General features: G+C 47.7%; 1 protein-coding gene and 2 long non-coding RNA genes across 8 annotated transcripts in view; 2 read left to right on the top strand and 1 right to left on the bottom strand.

The window, feature by feature from the left end:
• LOC125625224 (C4b-binding protein alpha chain) overlaps positions 1 to 18166 on the top strand; it is a 106599-nt gene that overhangs the window by 49497 nt on the left and 38936 nt on the right. The window contains exon 1 of one of the 3 annotated variants that reach the window (XM_075122034.1): positions 17672 to 17827. The exons of the other annotated variants lie outside the window; for them this stretch is intronic. Coding sequence (XP_074978135.1) covers positions 17746 to 17827 — 82 coding nt within the window. The 5' untranslated portion in view covers positions 17672 to 17745. Of the gene's footprint in view, positions 1 to 17671; positions 17828 to 18166 lie in introns of those variants that run through there. 3 annotated transcript variants of the gene reach the window in all.
• Positions 1615 to 14421, top strand: LOC125625235 (uncharacterized). Of its 4 annotated transcripts, XR_012665711.1 has the most exons (5): positions 1615 to 2244; positions 6312 to 6508; positions 8773 to 9721; positions 12802 to 12977; positions 13069 to 14421. It is a non-coding gene; the product is annotated as an uncharacterized LOC125625235 (long non-coding RNA). The 4 variants fall into 4 exon arrangements; XR_007353503.2 differs by having other exon boundaries at positions 12868 to 14421; XR_012665710.1 differs by having other exon boundaries at positions 12802 to 14421.
• Positions 6691 to 10989, bottom strand: LOC125625234 (uncharacterized). The gene is made up of 2 exons (XR_012665713.1): positions 10723 to 10989; positions 6691 to 9777 (listed from the first exon to the last, which is right to left on the bottom strand). It is a non-coding gene; the product is annotated as an uncharacterized LOC125625234 (long non-coding RNA).

Raw genomic sequence — 18166 nt, 5'->3', positions numbered from 1 at the left:
CCATCTGACTATCTCATATTCAGTGGTTACAGCACTCTGCTGAGAGACGTAGGAGACCTATGCTCAAATCCTTCCTCCCCCTGTGCCTGATGTGGGAATTGAACCTGGGTCTCCCCACATCCCAGGAGAGTGTGCTCACTATGGGGCTAAATGTTACCAGCTAATGGGTACAGCTAATGCCACCTCCAGCCGTTTTATACAGAGTGGGGCAGGCACCTAACTCATTCTGGTAAGAAACATAAGTTGCCTGACTCCAGAGGAGCAGTTCCCAAAGCTAGCTGCCTATCTCCGGTGGGGGCTGAAGGGCCATTTCTCCTCAGCATCACCCATTGGCCAGCGTAGGTGGCTCCCTGCTTCTCGCACTGGCTTTGGTGGATCACAATCTAAGGTGCCTATCTCCCTCTATTCCTTTGATAGATCCTCAGGTGCCTAACTCAGGCTTTGTGAATCACAGCGATTTTCAAGGGGCCCGAAAGTTTCTAGGTGCTCAGCATCACAATGCCTAACTCCTTTTGTGCAGCCAGATCATACCCTTTCTGGGTCTCCAGTTCCTCATCTCTCAAATGGGGATAAAACCTTTGTCTCTCTCTCCGGAGCCTGTGAGGATAAATCCATTTCTGCAGGTGGAGTACGCATTATACTATTGCCTGTATCGATTCTGTAAGATGCAGTGAGGGAATAGCTGCAGGGTCAGCCTTGCGGGGGGGGGGGGGGAACACCTCCTTCCTGACGCACCTGCAAACACAAAGGGAAAGGGACGTGGATGGGTCATTACTCAAAGTAAAACTATTTCCCCATGAAGAAAAGGAGTACTTGTGGCACCTTAGAGACTAACCAATTTATTTGAGCATAAGCCTTCGTGAGCTACGGCTCACTTCATCGGATGCATACTGTGGAAACTGCAGAAGACATTATATACACAGAGACCATGAAACAATACCCCCTCTCACCCCACTCTCCTGCTGGTAATAGCTTATCTAAAGTGATCATCAAGTTGGGCCATTTCCAGCACAAATCCAGGTTTGTGGGGGGCGGAGGGTGAGAAAAGCATCTGATGAAGTGAGCTGTAGCTCACGAAAGCTCATGCTCAAATAAATTGGTTAGTCTCTAAGGTGCCACAAGTCCTCCTTTTCTTTCTCCTTACAGTGTGTATTGTAACACCCATTGTTTCATTTTCAGAGGAACAGCCGTGTTAGTCTGTATTCGCAAAAAGAAAAGGAGTACTTGTGGCACCTTAGAGACTAACCAATTTATTTGAGCATGAGCTTTCGTGAGCCACAGCTCACTTCACGAAAGCTCATGCTCAAATAAATTGGTTAGTCTCTAAGGTGCCACAAGTACTCCTTTTCTTTTTGCCATTGTTTCATGTTCTCTATGTATATAAATCTCCCCACTATATTTTCCACTGAATGCATCCGATGAAGTGAGCTGTAGCTCACGAAAGCTTGTGCTCAAATAAATTTGTTAGTCTTTAAGGTGCCACAAGTCCTCCGGCTCTTTATGCTCATGGTCGTGAATGTACCCACACCGCCCCGCCCGGAGAGCGCGCGAGCGCCCAGCAGGGACACAGGCCCCGCCCCCAGCCGTCAGACCCCGCCCCCCTCCGCTGCTGGCCCCGCCCCCGGCTCTCCTGGTTGCGGACGCTGGGGCTGGTTGCTGAATCCGAGCCAGTTTTTGCGGCGAGGAGGGCGAGGGGCCGCGCGGCAGCTCCCCGCTGCCCCAGCCCGGCCCCTCGGGCGGGCCCCGCATCTCTGCGAGCCCCCAGGAGCGCTTCTGCCTGGGGGGCTAAACTCTGTCCCGTTGGTGGGAATGTTAAGGCCCAGGGGCTGCGGCTTTCTCCCGTCGGTGGTTGGAGGCAGGCGGGGGGGGGAGCCCCTTCGAGCAGCGGAGAAATACCATGCCGGGGGGGGAAGCTTCTGTCCCCTCCGACCTGTGAGGGCGACTGCGCGCAGAGAGGGCCGGGGGGTGACTTGCTGTGGGGAGAGCTCGTGGTGTCAGGGAGCAATTTCAATCCGCCCCGGGGATCCTTAGGCGCTGAGCCCAAAGTTACACTGACTCCGCGCATCCAGGCTGCTGCGCTGTGCTCTGGGGGTTCGGGCCGCTTGTCTCCCCTGCGCTCTGCAGCACCGCATTGCAACGCGCAGGCCAAGGCCGCCTCTCTGCTTGCAGAGAGACTGAACTGAATTTGACCCACAGCCTCTTGCTTCTCCTCGCGGCTGCTTTCCTGTGCTATTCTGGACGAAGGTAGGCAATGTGATCTTTTCTGCGTGCCCGCCAGAGGCCACTCTTTAACAGTCATTTTGTGCACGACCTACCCCACTATTCTGCGCCCAATCCTGTCGCCCTTACTCATACTGAGTAAGACTTCACTCCACAAGCACCACTATGTGCTAATTTTTCTACGCCTCTGAAGTGTAAGAAGTAAATCCGGTTAAATAGAGGGTTATAATCTCGAGCCCATTTCAGTTTGCTGTTCCTGTTAAAAATGGTTTGTCACTGTTACCTTTCCTGACTGATCATTCGCTGCTATCTGTGATATCAATGCTGATAACAAATGAGTTCATACTTTCTGTTGTGCCTGTTCCCGGAAACTGAGTTTGAGAACATTGTATCACTTTCTGAACCAGACACATGACACCTCGCAGAGAAGCTGACACTTTCAACCATCAATAACTGGGTCTGTTTGAGTCCATACACAAACAGGAAAATGTCCCTGCCTATATGTCAGTGGGTTGTGGTCTGCAAAGCATCTGTTACCATGGAAGAATGTTTTATTTCCGGCAGTGTGGTTTGTTGTAGTCCAGTCCGGAAAACAACAGTTTTGAATGTGGGGGTGGGGGAATCTCAGGAAAACTCATTTCCGGGTACCTTGCTTGAGGGATGGCTATTGTCTAAAGTGTTGTGAAACATGAAGGGGAGGCAGAGATTCAAACGCTCCCTAGGATTCACTTGTGCAAATCGTAACCTTGTACTCTAACTATGCAAAACTAGTTATGTACATAGCTCATTGCGTGGAGTTGACTTAGAGCCACCCTTAGCACTGACGCAAACAAGAAAAGGTTGTGATGGGAACAGTGTGTAAGGTACTCTGACTTCTTAATCCCCCTGACCTGGAAGCCCTTAGGAAGAGCACCATAGTCAAAGGAACAAAACCGAGCTCTTCCTGGGAATGGGGAGATTAAAGGCAGGGCCAGTGTTAACTCTGCATCCGATGAAGTGAGCTGTAGCTCACGAAAGCTTATGCTCAAACAAATGTGTTAGTCTCTAAGGTGCCACAAGTCCTCCTTTTCTTTTTGCGGATCCAGACTAACACGGCTACTACTCTGAAACCTCTCACAAACTAAACGTTCTGTTTGGTAGAGGAGGTTTGTAATTGATGTCAGTCTGTGCCTACTTTTCCTTCTCACTGGGAGGTAATAACATGGACATTTTGTTTTGATTATTTTTAAAGTAATTCACATACTATAGGTGAGCCTGTGAATTGTACCAGCATATGCTGAGCAATGCAAATTTGGAGTGGGGGGAGGGCCTCCCCATCCCCACCACCTTAAAAATCTGAATGTCTTACATCAAGCAGGCGTTTTGCCACTGACATTAATGGGAGCAGGATTGAAATGATTAGTTACTAAGTACCACAACTCCCATTGCCATCTATGGAAAATGCAGCATCTGCCCCTTCATGGTCATTTATTTGTCACTATCTAATTAATGGCTCTATTATTCCTGGCTTTTCTTTTCCAAAGGCCCAGTCCTGCAGTCCGTAGGTATTTTTGCTATTGACTTCAATGGACACAACATCAGACTTATTTCTCTAGTAAGCAAAACTGTGCCAAACTGAGGTGTATTTTTTACAGGTTGAGAAGGCGGCTACATGTTCTCCCATGGTTGTCAAGGGGAGTTACATTTTGCCCCTGAGAACCAAGCTGCAAATGTCCCATCATTTGTGTCTTTGATTAAATTCCCTCAGAGTTAAACTAGATGGCTACATAGTTACTTGCTGCTTGTTTTTCCATCGAAGAGGGAACTTGCTTTTACAGTGGTGAATCTTTCTCTAGTCCAAGGGCTGAATGTGGTACAAAGAAAGGTTGTTTAATGAGATTGATCACTTTTAATTGTGCCACCTTTGATCTATTAGGTTCTAGCTAGGGTTGTGCCAAAGTGTTCAAAATTATCTGGGCAGTTTGACTCTTAAAACAAATAAACAAATGTGCTGCCAAGCACCATTGTTTATCAACACTCATCCCTCTGGGTAATGTCTCAGGGGCACTGTTATGCACATTGAAGTATTTTTATTTTTAAAAAACTGATACTTTGTAGTTAGGTATTTCCAAACAGAGGAGGCTAATGGGAAGCCAAGTGGCTTGTGAAGAGGACAAGTGAGAAGCTGGACATGAAATAAGGCTCAATTCCAAGTAGAAATAAGGTGTAACTATTTAACTGAGGGTAAATAACCCGTGGAGCAATCTACTTATGGATGTGGCAGATTCTCCATCACCTAACATTTTTTAAATCAAAACTGGATGTCTTTCTAACGAGATGCTGTAGCTCAAATAGAAGTTACGCGCTTGATGCAAAAGTCTTGGATAAGGTTCTGTAGCCTGTGTTAGAGGTCCCACTCAATGGTCACAATGGTCCTTTTTGGCTTTAAAACCTAAACTCTTTCCCAGAAAGACACAAAGTCAAGGAGATGGATGGAAACTGATTCACTCAAAGCCTTTATTGAAGTTTTCCCTTGAGTTAAAGCACTGTTCCTTTTATTGAGATGTTTAAATAAGTCGTTAGTTTGAAACCTGTATCTCCTAGGAGACTGACATACAGATTCCCCAAAGAGAAGGATGACACAAGCTAGACCCCTGGAGTGCTGTGGGGAGAAGGATGGCTTTGTGATTCAGGCAGTGGCTTGGGAGTCAGGAGATTAGTGTTTCTTTCCACTCTGCTGTCAGTTCTCCAACAGACTTGCCATGTGGACTTGAGTAAGTCTGAATCTTTCTGTGCCTCAGGTTCCTAGTATCTAACCTGGATATAAGACCAATGTACCTTCCTTCCGGGGAGGTGCAGGGATAAGTCTATTAATGTTTGTGTTAAGTATCAGAGGGGTAGCTGTGTTAGTCTGGATCTGTGAAAACGGCAGAGAGTCCTGTGGCACCTTATAGACTAACATACGTATTGGAGCATGAGCTTTTGTGGGTGAATACCCACTTCTTCAGATGCATGCATGGCATGTTTGTGTTGTGTTTCAATGGCACCGGCAATAAGCCCAACCCCATTGTGGATTATAAACTGCTTTCCTGGGAATAGAGTCAGTTTTACTGGGTAGTATTTGTTGCAAGGGAAAGCACACCTGAGACTCATGTATGAACATAGAAATCACCCTCTCGAGGTTGGGTTTGATCTGAACTGACACTGATCTGACAAAGGTCTGTTGGGGCACATTTCTGCCATGCAGTTAACTCAAAACAACCAAACCAGATGTATAAGCCCTGTAGCCTGGTAGCTCAAATGCTTCCCTTGAGCTCCTTGCCCTGGTTTTGGTCAGCACAGCCACCTTATCTTTCTCTCTCCCCTCTTTGAAGCCTAGTGTATCCATTGCTGCCTTCTACTCTAGCGGTGTAGACGTGTCATTAGGATTTTCAATGTTGTATATGGTAATGCTGTGTACGTTTAATAAAATTTCTAAAGCATGTTAAGGTCCCTCATAAAGAAAGGTGCTACATGTGATAAGAGTTTGTCTTTCTGCTATGAAAAAGAGAATGTTTCACTCTGAATTATTTTTACTGGCTAGATGAGTTTCATGAAATCTTCATACCACCTTCCTTTCAAATTAAATCCTGTAATAGGATTTAACTCTGCATGCTATTAGTTGATTGATTCCATGAAGCCTTTACAATAGCAGAGGAATTCTTCCGTTTGCCTAGAAATTACTACCCTGAAATTTATAGCTAAAATTATATCGGGGATGCATTTATTCTCCATTTCCTTTTTGAATTGTACTGGAAGCCTTGCAGAAATACACACATACAACTATATAGAATTTTCAGATTACCCAAACAATTATTTTTTGAATATCTTATGGTGCTGCAATTTTGTTTCCCTCTATCATATAATTCTTAATGCTCATTGCAGCTAATTCTCCCATGCTTAATAGGTCAAATAATTGGCCAGTGCTTGATCACAGGGTTTTTCTTTCAGTGAGTATTTTGCTTCCTCAACTGATATGTGTTGGCTTATATTTTGCAATATCGTTAGTAATAGTGGTAACAGTCTGTAGTCCCTACACTGCACTCAGTGCCTGGTGAAAATCTGACCTGCAGGTTGTGATGGGTTTGGTCATAGAGACCGCCTTGGAACTGTCACCCGATGTGCTGAAACTACCTCTGAGCCAGTCTTCCCTGCCAACTTGGGTCTCCAGAACCCTGTCTTGTTGAGCCAGACACACAAGACTGCTGCAACACAGACCCAGGGTCTGAACCACACCCCCAAAGTTGAAAACTTAACTGAAAACAGCTCAGTAAGTACTCCTGTCTCCAGCACCCAGACACCCAGCTCCCAATGGGATCCAAACCCCAAATAAATCCTTTTTACTCTGTATAAAGCTTATACAGGGTAAACTCATAAATTTTGCCCTCTATAAAACTGATACAGAGAGATGCACAGCTGTTTGATCCCCCAGGTATTAATCACTTACTCTGGTTTAATTCATAAATGAAAATTATTTTATTTAGTATAAAAAGTAGGATTTAAGTTGTTTCTAGTAATAACACACAGAACAAAGTAAGCTACCAAGCAAAATAAAACAAATCACGCAAGTCTAAGCCTAATCCATTAAGAAACTGAATACAGGTGAATCTCACCCTCAGAGATGTTCCAATAAGCTTCTTTCACAGACTAGACTCCTTCCTAGTCTGGGCCTGATCCTTTCCCCTGGTACAGACCTTGTTCGTTCCAGCAGGAATCTTAGGTGAAAAGCAGGGGATTTCACATGACTGGGAGCCCCCTTGGTTCTGTTCCACCCCCTTTCATAGCTTTGGCACAAGGTGGGAATCTTTTGTCTCTCTGGGCCCCCACCCCTCCTTCAAAATGGAAAAGCGCCAGGTGACATGATCACATGTCACTGTAAGACCTTATTCTCCATTCTTTCAGGGCTCGCCTGCAGGTACCCAGGAAAGTTTGCGAGTAAACAAAGCTATTCACAACCAATTGTCCCAGTTAATGGGAGCCATCAAGATTCCAAGCCACCATTAACGGCCCACACTTTCCATAGTTACAATAGGACTTCAGAATAATACTTCATATGTCTAGCTTCAGATACAAGAATGATACCTTGGTACAACTAGGATGAACACACTCAGTAGATTATAAGCTTTGTAATAATACCTTACAAAAGACCTTTTGCATACAGCATATTCCAGTTACTTTATATTTACACTCATATTTCCATAAAAACATATGGAGTGCAACGTCAGACAGGCATTGCTGCGTTTACTAATGTGTGTGCTAGTTAGAGCACCTCACATCAAATTTTACAACTAGATTTAGTTGAGATGTCCAGCTAGTGACACCGCAACCAAGAAAGAAGTGTTTAAATAGTGGTTCATTCCTATGGCTGGCCCTCGGTGTTTCGTTTTCTGGTCCCCTGCAAATGGATGAGCAAAAAGCAAAGTCAGAGCAAAGAGTAAAATTAAAGCCTCAGTTAAAGCACGCACACAACCTGATGTTGATTTGCATGTGCTGGAAATTGGCACCCAGGGCAACTGGCCTCCTCACCCGTCCCTCGGTGTACATTGCACTGCAGCTTGGTCCAAAGTTTGACTGGTGTATCTGTTTCCATTAGATGTGTGATGTTTTAGCAGAATAGTTACACTGGTAAAAGCGCTAATAGGGATGCAGTTATAGTGGTATAACTTATTCCCTTGCCCATACGAGATTTGCTCTCCTGCTGTAAGCACCTTTGTACAGACATAACTGAGTCCCGTAGTGCGGACTATCTATGATGATAGAGTTAAATTGGCACAACTTTCTAATATAGACAATCCCTTAGAGTCTGATCTAAGGGATGCCTATGGAATTCCAAGTTCCCTAATAAAACTATCAACTACCTGGTGCTCAAAATGACTGATCGGTGAATGTTTTCCACAGAGAATTCTCTTTCATGAACTTGGCTGTGTTATTTTAAGGCCCAGGACAGGAATGTGTGTGAGGGGAGGGAGCGGACTGCGTACATACCTTTGTGGAAAGCTAAAAGCTACTTTGGCTCCTCAATGTACGTTTTCTCTTGGATGATGTAGAACTGTGGTTCTCAACCAGGGGTATGTGTACCCTTCGGGGTATGCAGAGGTCTTCCGGGGGGTACATCAACTCATCTAGAGATTTGCCTAATTTTACAACAGGCTACATAAAAAGCACTAGCAAAGTCGGTACAAACTAAAATTTCTCACAGTAAATTGTTTATATTTCTCTGTATGCTATACACTGATATGTAAATAAAATATTTATATTCTAATTGACTGATTTTTACAGTTATAAGGTAAAAATGAGGAAGTCAGCAATTTTTCAGTAATAGTGTGCTATGACACTCTTGTATTTTTAGGTCTGATTTTGTAAGCCAGCAGTTAAGTGAGGTGAAACTTGGGTGTATGTAAGACCAAATCAGACTCCTGAAAGGGGTACAGTAGTCTGGTAAGGTTGAGAGCCACGAATGTAGAAAGTGAGTGTTCAGAGGTGGAACAGAAATGCCTTGTCATGACCACTAACAGTTCAAATCTTCACTGACAGGAAGTGCTGTGACTGAAAGATATGAACAAGACTGTGCAGCTGCTCACAAGAGGCGTGTCACACAAGGCTCTGACCAGGACGTCGGGGCTTTTAGCCCCCTTTATACCTCTCTGATTCCGGGCTCCTCAGGCTCTGAGGGCCTGTGCAGCCTCCTGTGTACGTTCAGTTAGAGCACTACGCGCCCACACAGGCCCCACCTGTTCCTGGAATAGTCACACCCCCGCATAACCCTCAGCAGCTTTCCCACTGCCGCTGCCAATGGGTTTCCCTGCAGCCAAGAATTCCCAAGCATGAAGTGTTCTGGCCACTTCTCTTCATGCCTTTGGCAGTTCCCTACACCAAGGGCTGCATGAGAGGCAGCTTTCAGGCTGCATATGCCAGGATATGCTTTCCCTGCACTGCAGGAATTCCTTTGGGGATCACACCACTCCCTTTGCAGTCCCTACACGCTGCAGCAGTGGTACAAAGCAGCCTGGAATCTGGCCTAATATGTCCAGCCTTACCCATTTTCTGCCAAGAGACAGATTCTGATTATGTTTATACTAGTTTAAAGCCAGTGATAACTCCAGTGAAATCTGTGGAATAACCCTGTTGTTACACTCCTGAAGTTGAGATCACCATCTGACCCTAAGCAAGGAGGGTGAGCTCTATAATTAATAGCAGAATTCAGGGACTCCCAAGCTTTTGTTCATCAGATCATTCTGCTAGTTGGCATCTGATCGTGCTCCTAGGCATGGTAGAATGGAGATCAGGCATGTAGTTCAGAGAGGGGTTCTGTTTGTGTTGCACTTGCTTTCGTTTTTTCCCCTTAACATCTGCCTGGCCTGATCTGTTTTACTCAGCTTATCTCTGGGGGAGCATCTGGGCTGGGCAAAGGAGTTTCCAAGCAGGATAAAGCTTGTTGTCACAGATTCTTTCGTCGGAACAGACCCAGTGCTGCTATCCAAAGGTACAGCTGCCAGTTACGTATTTATCTTGGTGGAGCTCAGTAGATCTGTGTGTTCACTTCGCCATTTGAAAGGAAATGGAAAAGGGAGGAAGTAAAGAGGAACATAGGAAGGCTGTTTTAGACCACAGAGATGCAAAGGGGAGGTGGTTGTGTCCTAAGGGAACAGAGCCAAGTGGAATCAAATGCTATAATCCTTCCCAATATGAGGGAAATACCCCACACTTCCCAATAGTGTTGAGTATCTGGCCGCCTTCTCATATTCTGTAGTAGGGCTGATGAGCTTGACCCAGTAGCCTGCAGGAGCTTTAGGGCACCTTGGTGTTTTGGGATCCCGCAGGAGGAGAAGGTGGAGAGGAATACACGTTATTAGAAAATGAGTTGGTTTTAGATCTGTTCAGAGCTCTCGTGGCTGAGCCCTGCTGGGTGTGCACAAAAGACCTGTGCACACCCACAATGTCACCTCCCAGGCTGGGACTGATATCACCCCCTGGTATTTGGGAGTCGATAGCTTACTAGAGTTTAAAGAATTAGCTCTTGGAACAATTACAAGGGTAATGCACCTAATGCATGTGGATTTTCTGCATTGTGCAGACTTGACAGCGGGCCCAACAGAGTAGGGTTGCCAACTGTCTAATGGCACAAATGCAAACACCCTTGCCCTGCCCCTTCCCCGAGGCCCTGCCCCCTGCTCACTCTAGCCCACCTCCCTCCCTCCCTCCCTCCATCGCTCGCTCGCTCTTCCCCACCCTCAGTCACTTTCACCGGGCTGGGGCAGGGGTTGAGATGTGGGAGGGGTTGTGGGCTTGGGGGGCGGGGTGAAGGGGTTCAGAGTGTAGGAGGTGGCTCCGGGCTGAGCCTGGGGCAGGGGTTGGGGTGCAGGCTCTGGGAGGGTGTTTGGGTGTGGGAGGGGGTGAGGGGTCAGGCTCTGGGAGGGAGTTTGGGTGCAGAGTATGGGCTCAGGGGTTGAGGTGTGGGAGGGAGGGAGTGGGGGCGGCGCTTACCTTGGGCAGCTCCCGAAAGCGACTGGGTACATCCGTCTGGCAGCGGCTCCTAGGCGCAGGGGGTTCAGGGAGCTCTGCATGCTGCCCCTGCCTGCAGGCAGCACCCCTGCAGCTCCCATTGGCCGCAGTTCCTGGTCAATGAGAGCTGTGGAGTCTGCGCTTGGGGTGGTGGCAGCGAGCAGAGACCCCTGTCCCCCGACCCACCAAGTGCTGCAGGGACAGTGCCGGCCACTTCTGAGAGCGGCTCGGAGCGAGGGCAGGCAGGAAGCCTGCCTTAGCCCCGCTGAGCTGCCAGACTGCTAATGCCCCAAATCTCCCGGTTTGGCTGCAGTAGCCTCCAGGAAATAGGGCCTGATTCCAGGAGACTCCCAGTGAAACCAGGAGGGTTGGCAACCCTACAACAGAGAGAAGTAATAGAGACCATGAAGGGATTCTCTCTACTAACTAGGGGTGCTGGGGATTCTGCTCCACCCCCTGGTTTGAAGTAGTTTCCATTGTATACAGAGTTTAGAGTTTGGTTGAATGGCTCACAGCACCCCCATTATAAACATTGTTCCAGCCCCTCTGCCACTAACGATTCAGGTTGACGGTTCTTTCACTGATGGGCTCCAGGGCTTCCTCACTGGCCTCTAGCTCCTGCCCAGTGCGGTGCCCCCAGAGTGGGAGATGACCTACAGCGGCCCGTGTGCTAGCTAAGGGGGCTCTTGCGGATCCTGACCCAGTGTTCTCCACGGCCTGGCTGCGGCTCCCAGGCTTTCCGAGTGCAGCATCTTGCTGCTGTAGTGGCATAGTGTAGGACTTAGGATATTTGTGGGGGTCTTTTTTGGCAGGCTGCCAACATTTTTTGGAACTGTGAGTGAGAAGGGAAATGGGGATTGATTTTTGATTTTTAAGTTGAATGGAATTGCCTGGGAGGGGACACAAAAAAGGCACATCTCTAACCTGAGCGCTTTCTGCCTGCTGAATTTCTAAATGTCTGTTGCAAACAATGGCGATGTTTGAGAAAATCTAACTTCACAAGACTCTGTTGTAAGGGAAGGACAGAGCCACCCTCCATACAGGGGTCACTACCAGCTCCCTCTGTGAGTTAGAAATCAAGGGAACAGGCTGTGAAACCGTAAACACATCATTTCCCCTTATTTCATAACTATTAGGTTACACCCTGTCTTACTAAATGTGCTTATCTTTTGCCGTCAGTTCACAGAAATGACCCCACCCTGAGTTCCATAGAAAGCACAAGTTTGGAATAAGGTGCTGTTTTGAGTTAAAACGTAAAACAGATCTGAGCTCTACTCCTGCAAGCTGTACTGTGTGAACAGACCCTGTAGTTGTGTGGAGCCTGCCTGAAATCAACAAAGATTCTGCAAAGGCTCAAGGGTCTGGCAGCACAGGGCCAATGCCTCTTTAGACAAGCACCTAACGCACATTTGTGTGGTATAAAATGTCCTGTTCTTTGCCATGCTTGCTTCAGAAGCTAGTTTTTCAGTGTGCAGCATCAAATCTACAATCTGTACAATCAACTAGCACTTCCTTATGAGAAGTACAGTAGGATTAAAAGTGTACTTCTCCAGAGCAAATTCTCCAGTGACATAGAGACTATGTGGTGACTATAGTGAAATTATTTCCATATTTTAGTCATTAAAAACTTTTTGAGATCTTAAAACAAGCTTTTAAAATTCATGAAATGATTATCTGTGTTACTGACGGGTGTTTATTGTAAAGGTGCATTTTTCTTGTAAGATTTAAAACATTTGTTTTCTCTTTTTTGGGCATCCACAGACTGCATTGAGTTTTGTTTAGCAATATGAACAAATCTTTCCACAGGTGAAGAAACTGTAGTTGAAGGATTTACAATGTCTTTGTTTGTTTATTTATTAAAAATAAAAGGAAAACTGAATAAAGACCAGGAGTACTTGTGGCACCTTAGAGAGTAACAAATTTATTTGAGCATAAGCTTTCGTGAGCTACAGCTACAGATGCACCCGATGAAGTGAGCTGTAGCTCACGAAAGGTTATGCTGAAATAAATTGATTAGTCTCTAAGGTGCCGCAAGTCCTCCTTTTCTTTTTGCTAATACAGACTACCACGGCTGCTACTCTGAAACCTGAATAAAGATCCTGACTCTGTTTTCATACTTGTTACTAGAAATTGTCTGGTTAACTATGTAAAAGTGAAGTTGAAATCTAGCTTTCTGCCCTGATCCAATCACTGGCTGCTCACAGAACAGAAGGAAGATTGCCTCTTTGCTCTTGTAGGTAAGCAACTTTACTAGGGTCCATGGATTTCCTAATCAGTATGAAAGGATGTAATCTGGATAAATATTCCTGTTTGGTCCATGTCCCACAGGATGTCAGAAGAACCCACTGAAAATGAGCTCAGATCCCTACTCTGGCTTCAGCTGCTGCTCTCCTACTCTCCCTACCACCTGTTACATTATGAACAGGAACGTTAAGAAGGTTGGCACTGTGAAAATAATGCTATTTTTTCTAAATAGGGAAAATACATGCACTCTATTGTGGCCAAGAGGTCAATAAACAGGCTATAATGATAAGTTTTTCCAAAGCTACCAGATATTTAACAGGTATCTTTAACTGAAAGGAAAATGTAAGAAGGGATAGGCAGTGAGCGCATAGAGGTTTTGAATCGCATTTCCTCATGATGACGATATTACCCCTTTGAGGTAGTTAAATAGTCGAAGTTTTAAACTTGACAACTTGCCATTGCAGGTAAGACCTTCACATCCAGGATCCTCAGAGGATGAGATGAGTGGGTGTGAGGAAGGAAGGTGGTTACATGGTTGAAGCATCAGCATAAGAGTCAGAAGTTGGGGGTTCTGTTTTCAGCTCTGCTTTTGGGTCTACCACAGATTCATTGCATTCTTTATTTGTATTAGTAGAGGGCCAAGGAGCCTTAGTCATGGAGCAGGACCTCAGTGTCCTAGGTGCTGTTTAAATACAGCTTCCAGTCTGTTGTTATGCATGAGCAGCCTTAAGAAATGCTGGATGTAACTCCTTAGTGCTTGACTTTGCAACCTAAATCAATTTTTACCCAATACAATTTCCTAGTACTTTTTAAACAGCTAACTAATTCTGTTATATACAACTGTACACACTACCACAGATGGCCACCACTTCATCTACAGAACTAACTCTATGAGCTGGCAGCAGGAGAAGGTTGTTATCCCGGAATAGCTCACCAGCCACTGGGTTCATATGCTGTTTTGGGTGGAGCTCAACCCAACTCCGCCTCTCGCCACCATCACCTTCCCCCATGGAATGGGGCTGAGCCTGCCTGGGTTGGTTCCCCCCAGCTTGAGGGATGTACTGGGGGAGGAGTGGGAGGTGGTCCTGTACTGACTTTGAGAGAGTGGTTGAATGGAGCTCAGCCTGCTGCTTTCCTTCCCTGCCCTGTGGCAGCTCCCAGACGTTCCCAATGCATGGGCTGAGTCTTAGAAGAGCCCTGTTCGATTATTGTGGCAGTCAAACATTTTCCTGGGCATGTTTCACTGACCTTTTTAATAGTTGGTAACTCAGCCAAAGTGCCATGATTCCTCTGCTCATATCCCATCAAGCAGCTGTTTGGTGAGTTAGCGCATGGAGTCAAAGAGCATAAAGACAGGTTTCAGAGGAACAGCCGTGTTAGTCTGTATTCGCAAAAAGAAAAGGAGTACTTGTGGCACCTTAGAGACTAACGAATTTATTTGAGCATGAGCTTTCGTGAGCTACAGCTCACTTCATCTGATGAAGTGAGCTGTAGCTCACGAAAGCTCATGCTCAAATAAATTCGTTAGTCTCTAAGGTGCCACAAGTACTCCTTTTCTTCTTAAAGAGCATAAAGAAGGCATAGCTGGGCACTGGGGGCCAGGCGCTTGTTAATGCATAGAGGCTAATGCACATGTGTGACCGAATGCACCCTGTATTCACACCCCACATGCTATTGTAATCATCTCTGCCTTGTTAGGTATCATTTGAAAACTCATAATTCACAGGTCAATATCATGGTAAAATGTGCGTGGCATTATATATAAAGTTATGAATTCCCCCCCTGCATGACATTGGTGGGGCATGTTCGAACTCCAAAACAATTAGGCAAAACAGGCGAAACAGGTTTTAAAGGGATGTGTGTTTACCTCAAATTTACATGTAAACAGAGTCCTCAGCCAATGAAAGGGGGAAGACAGAGGACAAGAGAGGTCTGCATTTCAGCAAACGGGGTGAGAAAAAACAGCATGGGACTTTTTTTACTAGGAGATTTTGCTGCCTGACTCGCACATAGAAGGAATTTGTACGAGAAAGTGCTCTCAAGAGCTTGCATTTCCAATGGGGAAATGAAATATAAAAGTGAGGGGCAAACACCCCAAGCCACTCCTCTCTCCCTGTCCATCTCCGTCTTTGTATGTGAGAAGACCAGAAGAAACAGCTGCTGGACTTGAGGGAGGTGTCCTGACAGGAAAAGTTCAGTCTGTAATGCTGATAGGATGGGGTAAGGACTTCACTTTTGAATCAAGTATAGTTTAAGTTAAGCACCAGGAAGATTTTTATCTTTATTTTTCATGTAACCATTTCTCACTTTCATGCGTCATTATTTGTACTTCCTTAAAATCTCTTTGTATTTAAATAAATCTGTTTTTATTCTTTTATTGAAACTAAGTTAAATTGTCTGGGTAACTCAATTTGAGGTGACAAATTATTGTGTATCGTTCCCTTAATGCAGGGGTGGGCTTTTGGACCGAGGGCCACATTGGGGAATAGAAATTGTACGGCAGGCCATGAAGGGTCACAAAATTGGGGTTGGGGTGCAAGATGGGGTGCAGGTTCCAGCTGGGGGTGAGGGCTCTGGGGTGGGGCTGGAGATGAGAGGTATGGGGTGAAGGAGTGTGCTCTGTGCTGGGATCGAGGGGTTTGGAGAGTGGGAAAGGGATCAGGGTTGGGGTGTGGGGAGAGGCTCAGGGGTGCAGGCTCCAAGCAGCACTTACTTGAAACGTCTCCCGGAAGCAGTGGCATGTCCCTCTCTGGCTCCGACATGGAAGCACGGCCAGGTGCTTGTGCACACTGCCCCATTAGCAGGTGCCGCCCCTACAGCTCCCATTGGAGCCCCAGAGAGGGCCATTGGAGCCTGGAGGAGCCAGAGCGGGGCCATGCCATGGCTTCTGGGAGCCACGTGGTGCGGCCCCCAACCTACCACCCCAGCTTGAGCACTGGAGCAGCCCCCCAACCCAGCACCCCAGCTGGAGTGGCGGAGCGGGGCCGAGCTTTGTGGTGCACGCCCCCCTACTCCCTCCCCTTGACCCAGCGCCCCGGCTGGAGCAGGGCAAGGCTCCAGCCCCTGCTCCCCAGCAGGAGCTTGGGAGCTGGCTTAAAATGGCTGAGGCCATAGTTTGCCCACACCTGCCTTAAAGGGACAACAGAACTATCTCTGGACTGCTGAGAAAAGTTTTTTTTCAAGGGAGGAGGGGAAATCTGGGAGTAGGAGTGTCTTGGGTTTACCCTGAAGAAGTAACCAAGGCTGATAAAAGCCAAAGCGTAACCCAAGCGTGCCTGGCAGGTTGTGACTTGCACGAAGGAAGTCTGTTTGTGGATGGCCCAGGTGGGAGCTACTTCCACAATGCATTGTAAGGCATCCTAGGTTGCAGGACAGGGGTGACACAGCCCTCAGTGGTCTGGATTGCACCTCGCCATGTCACATGTATTTGGAATCACACATGGGTGGCTCAGAAGCCAGTCACTGCACTGAGAGGCAAGTGCCATAGAGAAGGATAACTGTGAGAAGCTAATTGTGTATAAAGCTTTCCTGGAGCAGCTTCGCTCCCCTGAGTACCCTTCCTGGGCTTGGCAAGCCAGGTCTGACAGGTGTGACAGAATGGTGGTGGTGACGGACATTTGAGGAAGAATCTTAGGATGATAAAGGCTTTCCTAGAGATATGGGTGGAGTTCAGCCCAGAGCAGCGACGAGAAACAGGACCTCAGACTGTAAACTTTGTGGGACAAAGACCAGGCCTCTTAGTCAGCTAGGAACCACTACGTGTTTTCAGTGCGATAAAACATTTTCCTCAATTGCAGTGACTCACCGTTTATATTGATTTTACAGAGAATCGTTAAAAAAAAAAACCTAAGAAAAACTTTAGCCAAGTCCTGGAGCCTTTATTGAGTACTTACTCGGTCCCTCTTTAAACACCCCTTTCAGTCAGTGACTCTTGCCAGAACGTCAGGACATGTGTCCTACTGTGTTGGATCAGAAACTAAATATAGCAGTGTGGAATGGACCAGGTATATGCATTATGGGACTGTTTCCTCTTCCTTCCCCCCACCCCTCTCAACCCTGAGACTGTGCGAGAAATGCATCATGCCTGATGGTTGAGTTTATATCAAAGAAAGAGGAAGTTGTTTTTGGTCTAATGTAATAACTGTGATGTACAGCTTCTTCACAAAAGGAAAAAAAGTGAACAGAGTTAGGTAAGTACAACCAATGGGGTTTTATATCTTTTGAAAGAAACAGCTCAGGCCAGTGTAGGAACCCTGCTCCTGGCAGCAGCACCGGGGCCGGCTGTTGCACTCTGGGATACAGACTGGAAGGGAGACCGGTGGAGGGCTTTAAATGTTTCAATTTTACACCCTAATGCACAAAAGCAACCGAGGGTTAGATGTGGTGGGTGGTTCCCTGAGCAGCTGCCCCTCCGTGTAATGTGCCCATGGCTGCACCCACAAAGACACACGTGCAGAGGGGCGAGCTGGCCCCCTGCCTCCAGGGACACAGGCTCAATGCTGATCCCTGGGGGGGAACCAATAACTCAGGGCCCAGCGCAGCCTCTTCTCCCCTGCCCCTGACCCCAGCGCTTGCTCTCCGGATTGCACTGGGGTACAAAGCAGTGACACGAGCCCCGCCCCCACTCCTCAGGCCCCGCCCCATCCCTCCTGGCCACGCCCCTGCTCCCAGCCCCCGCTGTCCTTCCAGCTCCGAGCCCGACGGTGCTGGGGGAGCCGGAGCGAGCGGTCGCGCCCCTGAGCCTCCGCTGCCGGCCCCGCCATGGTCTCGGCTCCGCGCTGCCGGCCCGGCGCCCGGGGGCTCCTGGCGCTGCTGATGCTCCTGCCCCTGCCCGGGGCTCGTGGTGAGTCGCGGTGGCCCCAGCAGCGGGCGGTGCCCCGGGCTGCGCGGGGCCGGCGGGCGGGGACCTGCTGCTGACCCGCACTGGCTGCGCCGGGTGCGGAGCTGGAGGCAGCCAGCCCCGCCCGAGGGGCCACCTAGCCCCACTGGCTGCCGGGCTAGTCGGGGCCCCCTGGGCAGCGAGCGGGCGCCGGACAGCCGGGGCCGGGGCCCCCGATGGGAGCGGGCGGCTCAGCGGGCTTGGCCCGTCGGTGCGGGCGTTCCCGCTGCCAGAGACCCACTCGGGGATTTCTCTGCACACCCCCTGAATTGCCCCGCCCCCCGCATTCTTGTGAACTAGTTA

This window comes from Caretta caretta, chromosome 21, assembly GCF_965140235.1.
Source record: "Caretta caretta isolate rCarCar2 chromosome 21, rCarCar1.hap1, whole genome shotgun sequence".
Classification (NCBI taxonomy): Eukaryota; Metazoa; Chordata; order Testudines; family Cheloniidae; genus Caretta; species Caretta caretta.
The sequence above is the reverse complement of the archived record's forward strand: the minus strand, read 5'-3'. Positions and strand labels throughout refer to the sequence as shown.